Raw genomic sequence first — 8,594 nt, 5'->3', positions numbered from 1 at the left:
TGCGCCACCACTGCTCGGGTTAATGTGCTCAGATCTTAAAGCAAATTCGGCTGCCCAGAGTTTCGCTCCCCTGATGTCTCTGGCTGCTGAAGCATGCTGGCACAGCTCCTATTTCTCCACCCATGTTAACATCCCAGCTGCAAAGGGTAAACTTGCACAGCCACCATTTAAAAGCTTTTGGAAGGAAGGGAAAATTATTCCAAATGCAGATCTTATTGAATTGCCTGTGATTCTGAAACACCCCAACTGCTTTAGTTTGAGTAACAAGTTTATTTTTCAAAAGGCATATATAGACAATAAACAAAGTAAACATTTAAAAGGTTGTAACTGCCCTAGACGCTGCTCTGTAAGTCTAAACATTTCCTCTTAGTAATCATCATCTTCATCGGAGTCCATTACTTTTCTTCTGTTGAACTAGGGGAAAATTAAATGAATGTCAGACACTTTCTAAAGCCTCCAATTTTCTGAGAAAAACATTTTTAATTACTCAAGTGAGGCTTCTTTGTGTGCGTCTTTGAAACAACTTAGTAAGTGAAGAGGAGTAATTAGAGGTAAGAATCTTAACATTACACTCTCCACGTAGCTAGACTGCTCCCGACCCCATCAGAGAAATCAGCGTCTAAAAGCTCAAAGGCACTGATTGCTCAGGCGCACACTGATGACATAGCCGCGCCCTCTGCCATGCACGCGGGGCACTTACTTTAACTGTTGTTTTCTTTTCTGTCTGTTGGCTGACTTTCTCAAGTATTTCTATTAAACCTTGTTCTGACACCTATAACCAGAAAGAAAAGAGTGTTTCAAAGCATACAACATCTCTAAGCAGACCAATCATGGTAAAGTCTCTCCTTTCTCCAAGGTGCAGGAATAGATCAGGAGGGAAGTAGAAGGACAGCTCAGGAAAGTGAGTGGGTTTAAGGCCATCTTTGTCACTGCTAGCAAAGCCATGAAAGGTCACAGGTATGGATGGATAATGCCACCTCTGCTCAGACCACCCCAAAGACAACACACTTAGAAAAGACCAAAATCCTCAGAAAAGCTGGTTCTTTCCAGCTCCAGCCCAGTGCAGACAGGGCTTGTGTGGCCACTTGAAACTTGAAGACTAGACTTCACAAATAGTTCTTCACGGTGATACAGCAGACATACATAGAGACACACATGAACCAAGGACTTCAACCTCCCCTCCCAAGTGCAAAAAAACAGCCGAGCTTCTGCAAACACTGGTGGTGTTTTAGTTGATGTTGACAAACCCTACCTCCAGTGCAGGAACAATTGAAGGCTGGTGACTAACAGTCACTGAGTCACACTGATACAAATGATATTCCACACAACACCAGGAAAGGAGAGAGCTGAGCATTCTAGGACAGGCAGTCATCACTCAAGATTTACAGTGGGGTGATTATTCTCTCCTTTAAAACTTTTTGAGTCAGCAAGAATTCTATATTCAAATACAGAATTTGGTACAGTTTTAAAAATTCAAGTGTGTAAATATTTTGCTACAATGTATCTATCTATATGCACCATATGCATTTATGGAAATCAGGGCACTGGATCTGCTGGAGCTGGAGTTACAGGCAGTGGTGAGCTGCCTGGTGCGGGTACTAAGAACCAAGCTCCAGTATTCTGCAAGAGAACAAGCACTGTAACTGCTGAGCCATCTTCCGGCCCCACAGCCAGGCTTTCAGACTGCAGGCAACGCCACACTCCTTCAGACAGTCGGGGCTTACCTTCCCGCTTAGTTGTCCATACCGAGCCATCTGTATAAGGTAGTTCTCTACTGCTTTAGTTTTCTCAGGCTTTACAAGTGCTAAGTTACTTACTAAAAAACAAAAAACACAAAAAAAAGCATGAAGATTAAATGCACTAACTATACCTTCAAACTATCCACTGACACTTCCAAAGTATGTCTGTCGACAGCAAAGGGTAGTTAGGTAGACAGTACAGTTAGCCTCTCAGTCTCAAGACAGTCATTCAGTATGGTGGGAGAGCCAAGGCTACACTTGAGTTCTCAGGTTCTAATCTACTTCTGGTCATGAAATGACGGCATGATCCATCTACAGCGGCCTCCTCTAAACAGAGGCTGGACTCAGTTTTCAAAAGATGCTAGTTTACTCTGACTGGTTCATTCTTTCCTTTCTATGTTTCTAGATTTTACTATAAAAACTGCAGACATAGCACTAAAACACAGAATACAATCAACCCCTAGCCCCCACCACAACTCTGACTGTTCAAAAGTCAACCCTTAAAGCCTTCTGAAAATGTCCCCAAGGGACATCTTCCTAAGGCAGGGAATGTGCTTCAACAGTAGTAACTCTCTCCAGGGTTATAAACTGTGAACTTCCAGACAATGTATCTCCAGTACTTTAAAAGACTGCCCTGACAAGAGCAGTGACTCCATGTATGTATTCACCCATCCAATTACCTCAAGCCAATTTTATGGGGATAAAGGAAATTGAAGATGCTTACACCTGGCCCGGGCTGACTGATCCAGAACTTGGGCTAAGATACTGTTTCTCATTTCTGCTTCCCTATAACAAAACAAAGGTCACACAAGATGAGAACTGAGCTGTCAGCATGCTGAGTACAAAGTCATTTATTCAATGCCTCTTTAAGAGAATCTTTACATTTATTTATTTATTAGGGGTGGCACAGGCCTCAGCGTACATATGGAGGCTGGAGTTCTCGCCTCTCACCATGTGGGTCCTGAGGACTTAGATCATCAGGCTTGGTGGCAAGTGCCCCTCCCTGTTGAGCCATCCAGCAGGCCACTATGAGACACCTATGGTTCAGACTGCACGATGCTAGGTGCTTTTGCCTTCTAAGGGGCAGCTCTGTGTTGTAAACCTATCAGAATGGCAGCCCACTATTTCACGCAGTATTTCAGTGCAACAACGATTAAGTACCTAGTACGACACGTGCTGCACATCTGTAGTGCGGTCTGGGAAGTTAAGAGAGAACAGGTGTGCTTTCTTTAGGGAGGCTACAGAAATCTGGGAGACTCTGAAAAACTGTGGCTGAGGTAGAACCGGATCCTGTGACTTCTAACTCTGCATTTATTCTTACTTCCTCTTGAATACGCAGGTAGGAACCATGGCGTACTACTTTCAAACTTCTAAAGAGATAAAGCTTAGCTACAGAGCTCAAGCTGACTTGGAATTCACTGTGTGGCCATGGCTGGTCTTCAACTCCTCAACTTCTTCTTCAGTTTCCCAAGTGCTAGGATCACAGGTCTGTGCCACCTCACCCTGCGTTAAGACTCGAAGTAGGAGTGTATTTGGTTGTTGCTCTTTTTGACTCTTTGTGAAGGCCTGTCACCCAGCTCCCAATCACACAGTTTTACTCTTACTTATGAATGCACAGCCTTAGCTTGGCTTCTTTCTGGCCAACTTTTCTTAAATTATCCTGTCCATCTTTTGCCTCTAGGCTTTTGTATTTCTCTATTCTGTGTACCTTTCTTTCCTTCTTACTGCATGGCTTAGCTGTGTAGCTGGGTGGCAGGCCCCTAATGGCCTCCTCCCTTTTCTCATTGCTTCATCTTCTCCTCTCAGATTTCTCCCATGTATCCTCTCTCCCTGCCAGCTCCACCTAGCCTTTCTCCTGCCTGGGAATTGGCTGTTCATTTCTTTATTAGAGCAATGAGGTGTTTTAGACAGGCAAAGAAACAGCTTCACAGAGTTAAACAAATGCAACAAAAAAGAACATTAAAGCAAATGTTCCGCAGCATAAACAAATGTAACACTTCTGAAAATAATATTCTATAACATAGGTGACTTAAAATATTTCTCCAAGGCAACCATCCAAGTAACCAACTAGACAGACAGTAGTGACGTGGTCTGGCAGAACAGCTGGGGCTAGTTGTGCCCACTAGCAAGGGCTTTGGGAACTGGACTTACACTTTATTTCCTCAGGTCATTTTCTCAGAGCTTCTGAATCTAACTAAGATGCTGTGGGTTACAAGACACGCCAGCCTGTTTTCGCCATACTGGTACTCGAACCTAGAGCTCTGCAGATGCTGGAAAATGCTCTACCACTGCGCTACATCCCCCAGCCCCTCTTCATTTTCGTTTTCCAGTTTGAGGCAGGGTCTTGCTAAGTTACCCAAGCAGACTGAAAGTGAGATCCTGTCTCAGCCTCCAAAGCAGTTGAGACTAGATGCATGCATGGGCTTTATGTATGTACTCAAGGGAGTGAAAAAGAGACCCTAATGAGAGATCCTGAGTGGAGAAGGAAAACGAAACCAGCTCCTCGGGATCGTGGGCTTAGAGGTTTAACCTTGCAGGCTGCTATCTGAATTTACACTACCCGGGAAGAGGGAGTGGGGAACAAGGAACCACTTGACTGAGCGCTGTGATTTGAAGTACACCCCAGGAAGGGAAGAGGCAAAAGTAGGGTGTGTCCACCCATCAAATGTATGTTTGTACTTGTGTGAAAGTGCTCTGCCACACGCAGGGGTAAAACAGCAGGGACGTTAATGTTGACTGAACACTTACTGTGAGGCCCTGGGTTGAGACATCCCTATGAAGTAATTCTATTATTATCCTTAGAGAGGCATCAGGCAAAACTTCAAAACAAGGCATTAAGGGAATGCCAAGAGTATTTACTGAATCAAACTAAAAAGGGAACTACCCTGATGCGAACAGATTTATTAGGAAACCTGTTAAGAGTCAAACCAATTACAACGACTAAGTAAAAAAGACAACCTTCCAGAAAGTTCCAACTCTAGCTCATACCTTTGCTTTGCTTCCTGTTGGGCTGCATCACCAGGATCCTGAAATTAAAAAAAAAAAAAAAAAAAAGATAATTTTACCTTTTCATCGAGTGCAGTTTCAAAGGAGGAAAGAAAAATGGAAGGTACTGTGGGGGTGGGAGAAAGGGCGAGGTGACACACATCCAAAACTCCAGTTAGCGTTCGAGGCAGGAGGACCTCAAGTGACGGGCCAGCCTGGCTAGAGACAGAGCCCCTATCTCTAAAGAAAACAAAAGAACAAATAAATGAAAACAAAAATAAAGGGTTTAGCCGGTCGGTGGTGGCGCACGCCTTTAAAACCAGCACTCGGGAGGCAGAGGCAGGCGGATCTCTGTGAGTTCGAGACCAGCCTGGTCTACAGAGCTAGTTCCAGGACAGGCTCCAAAGCCACAGAGAAACCCTGTCTCGAAAAACCAAAAAAATAAAAAATATAAAAATAAAAATAAAGGGTTTATTAGATTTTCTTTCTGCTATGATCGACTCCTGGGGTGGAAACTAGGCCTCACAAAAATCAGTGAGTCGATTTCCATTTGCAATGTTTTGTTTTATTAAATACGGAAGGGCTGAGGGTGGACCCCGGGAGAAGGGAAGGAGGGTATCGGACAGACCAGGCTGGCACTGTGGCCCAGGCTAACCCCCAGCCCCACATTTACAAAGTGAGTTTCTAAAGTCACAATCTGATAAAATGTTCGGGAACACACACATTCCCTGGAGAGGCCCTGAACCACGGAGCCCTACTTCTGCCAGTAAGAAGACTGTCTAAAGACACCCTGGCTTGGCCTGAGGGATGCTGGTTCAAAGGGTGCTGCCACCGAGACCACCCACCATCACTAGTGATGGCCCTGAGACGTGTTTCCAGCCCACTACTCCCTCCTAGACGGCACCGCGGGGGCTGAGCACCGACTCTGGGGTCCAGCTTCTGACTCCCGCAGGGGACAGGCCGCCTTCGGGCCGGTGTCCTCCGCGCTCAGGGGTCAGAGGACCCCCCCAAACACACACACGGTACCGACTTCCGGTCAGCCAGACCGAATCCCAGATGACCAGAATTCCGACAGGGTTGGCAACAGGCTCGACGGAGCCCAAGGCAGAGATGTGGGGGCGACCCGAGGGCGCGCACACCCCGACCCGCACAAGGCCCACGCGGGACCCCGCGAGACTCGAAGGGGCTGAGGCGACCTCCGGGACATCCCCAATCCCGCACACACAAGGAGCTATAGAGGGGAGCGGGGAGCCGTGGTCTACGAACCGACGCTGGGAGCCCTTGCTCGGGGCGAGGGCGGCGCCCCGGCAGCCCGCCCGCTCACCCCGTGCTTGGCCTGCAGCTCCGCTAGCCTCTGCTTCCTCAGCGCCTCGAGCTCTTCGTCCGCCATGGCGCGGCCGTCCCACGTCGCGCAGCCGCAGCCGCCGTCGGGGGTCACGCAGCCGCACCGACAACTCCGAGGGTGCACCCGGAGGGGAGCTCCTCAGCGCGAGTCGGACGCCCGCTACTGCGCAGGCGCAAGGGGCGCTCAGGCATCAAAGATAGAGTCCCGAGCCGCGGCTGCTCCGCCCCTGCCAGGGCGCCTTGCAGAAGACCGATGCTTCGATGATAGGAGGCACAGACCTGCTCTAAGAGGACGCTTCTTACCCCCTCCACCAAATCGTCTAGTTATAAGACATCGATTAGCAAGGATAATAATTAGTGCAATTTACTCATAGCTTCCATGGTGAAACGCGGGGGCTTGGAAAGGCGAAGTGGGGATTGGACATGGTTTAGAAGTGGATTGTGGCGATGTTAGCACATTTTTTACAGACACTAAAACCTAGTTGATTGTTTCTAGCGGATTGAGACTTCTAGCGGATTGAGACGCGTAACTGTGAGGAGAAAGCGAAAGAGAATACCTGGCCATTAAAAAAGAAATCAGTGAAAGCAAAGTCAGATGGAGGCTGGGATGGGGATGCAAATGATCCCCAGAGATTGGCGATGGGGTCCTGCTGCAAAAGTGCAAACTCCTTGATGGATACCCTGACTGCCTTACCCCCGCCCCCAGGCCCTTCTCCGAGAAGATGCTGTGGGTGTGTGAACTCTGTCAGTATACACACACACACACACACACACACACACACACACACACACACACCCTACTTTTGAAATGGGGGTCGCGGCATGGGGTGGAGCGGCTGGAAAAAAAAAGCACAGTTCTCCAATCCTGTGACTTACTTGAGGTGTACATATTTTAATTATGTCAAAATATATACCTAACCATTTTCATTGTGTGTGTGTCGGGGAGTGGGTGCTTGAGAACCTAGCGTCGGATCCCAGCAGCTGGAGTTCCAGGCAGTTTTGAACTACTTGACAGAGTGTTGGCAATCGAACGCTGATCCTATGGAATAGTAATACACACTTTTAACCACTGAAGCATCCCTCCAGCCCATCAAATACCTAGGTCCACTGTTGAGCAATGATCACTCTATATATAACTTTTCATCGCCACAAACTGGGGCTCCAGTCACAATGCTGTATTATTTATTTCCCCCTATTCCCATCCTAAAACAAACAATATTCTCTCTGTCTGTGTGAAGTTGACTTCTCATGCAATATTTCTCGATGTGTGACTGGCATATTTGGTCAGTTATCTAACCTTCAAGTTTTTAATCCATGTTGTACCATGTGACAGAACTTCATTTCTAACTAGACTTAGTGGTATTTGCCTATCAACTCTGCCAATCCAGGAGCGTCTGAGGCAAGGGAAGCTAGAATTGGACACCAGCTTACCACTACAGAGTGAGACTTTGTCTCCAAACAGACAAGTTCTCCCCTCCTCTACTGCATTGCTTTCGTGGCTGAACACACCCACTGTGTAAAGAACATTAGATCTCTGCATCCGTTTGGCCTCGTTTTCACTTTGTGTCTGTTGTAGGTAAAGCTCTTATCGATATTGGTGTGCAATGCAGCCTGCAATCCTGCCTTCAGTCAGTTTAAATATATATTCATGGGTAGGGGAATTGCTGCATCTATGCTGTGTTTGTTACTGGTGCTCTGAATGAAAATGACCCCCATAGGCTCAGGGGGGTGGTACAACTAGGAGGTGTGACCTTGTTGGAGTAGGTGTGACCTTGTTGAGGAAACCTGTCTCTGGGGCTTTGAGGTTTCAAGTGCTCAAACCAGGCCCAGTGTCATTCTCCCTATTGCCTGCTGATCCAGGTGTAGAGTTCTCAGCTACCTCTCCAGCACCGTGGCTGTCTGAGCTTCGCCATGCTTCCTGCCATGATAACAGTGGACTAAATCTCTGAAATTGTCAGCCAGCACCATTTAAATGCCTTCCTTGATAAGAAAGTGTGTTACATTCGTTTATGCTGTGGAATATTTGTTTAATGATGTAAAGAAGTGTTGCATGCCTTTCTGCTGCATTTGTTTAACTCTGTGAAGCTGGGCTACTTTGCCTGCCTAAAACACCTGATTGCTCCAATAAAGAGCTGAAAGGCCAATAGCAAGGCAGGAGAGAGAAATAGGCTGAGCTGCCAGGCAGGGAGAATAAATAGAAGGAGATGAAGAGAAAAGGGAAGATGAAGGATCGAGAGAAGAAGAGGCCAGCCACCCAGTCACACAGCCAGACAGAGGATAAGAAGGAAAGAAGAGACACAGAAATAGAGAAGGGTAAAAGCCCAGAGGCAAAAGATAAATGGGATAATTTCAGTTAAGGAAAGCTGGCTAGACACAAGTCAAGCTAAGACCAGGTGTTTCTAGATAATACGTCTCCGTGTGTATTTATTTGGGAACTGGGTGATGGGCCCCTCAAAGAGCCTAAAAGTTAAAAAAAAAAATTCAGACACCTCCGGCCTCCACATTCATGCATGTCTAAACACACAA

General features: G+C 46.8%; 1 protein-coding gene across 1 annotated transcript; it reads right to left on the bottom strand.

The window, feature by feature from the left end:
- Positions 1-250: 250 nt before the first annotated feature.
- Positions 251-6,229, bottom strand: Pdcd5 (programmed cell death 5). Its single transcript, XM_005368411.2, has 6 exons — positions 6,049-6,229; positions 4,728-4,765; positions 2,464-2,525; positions 1,725-1,816; positions 701-772; positions 251-414 (listed from the first exon to the last, which is right to left on the bottom strand). Exons 1-6 carry the CDS (start codon positions 6,112-6,114, stop codon positions 367-369), a joined length of 378 nt encoding a protein of 125 aa, XP_005368468.1. The 5' UTR covers positions 6,115-6,229; the 3' UTR covers positions 251-366.
- Between the last annotated feature and the right edge of the window lie 2,365 nt (positions 6,230-8,594).

Source organism: Microtus ochrogaster, unplaced genomic scaffold (assembly GCF_000317375.1).
Source record: "Microtus ochrogaster isolate Prairie Vole_2 unplaced genomic scaffold, MicOch1.0 UNK32, whole genome shotgun sequence".
In the NCBI taxonomy this organism is placed as follows: domain Eukaryota; kingdom Metazoa; phylum Chordata; class Mammalia; order Rodentia; family Cricetidae; genus Microtus; species Microtus ochrogaster.
Note: the sequence above shows the minus strand (reverse complement) of the source record. Positions and strands in the feature narration are given on the sequence as shown.

Coding starts and splice junctions, on each gene's coding strand:
- Pdcd5 (XM_005368411.2), bottom strand. CDS start 6,114: ATGGCGGACGAAGAGCTCGAGGCGCTGAGGAAGCAGAGGCTAGCGGAG. Junction 4,766..6,048: donor AGCTGCAGGCCAAGCACGGG/GTGAGCGGGCGG, acceptor TTTTAATTTCAG/GATCCTGGTGATGCAGCCCA. Junction 773..1,724: donor ATGGACAACTAAGCGGGAAG/GTAAGCCCCGAC, acceptor TTCTGGTTATAG/GTGTCAGAACAAGGTTTAAT.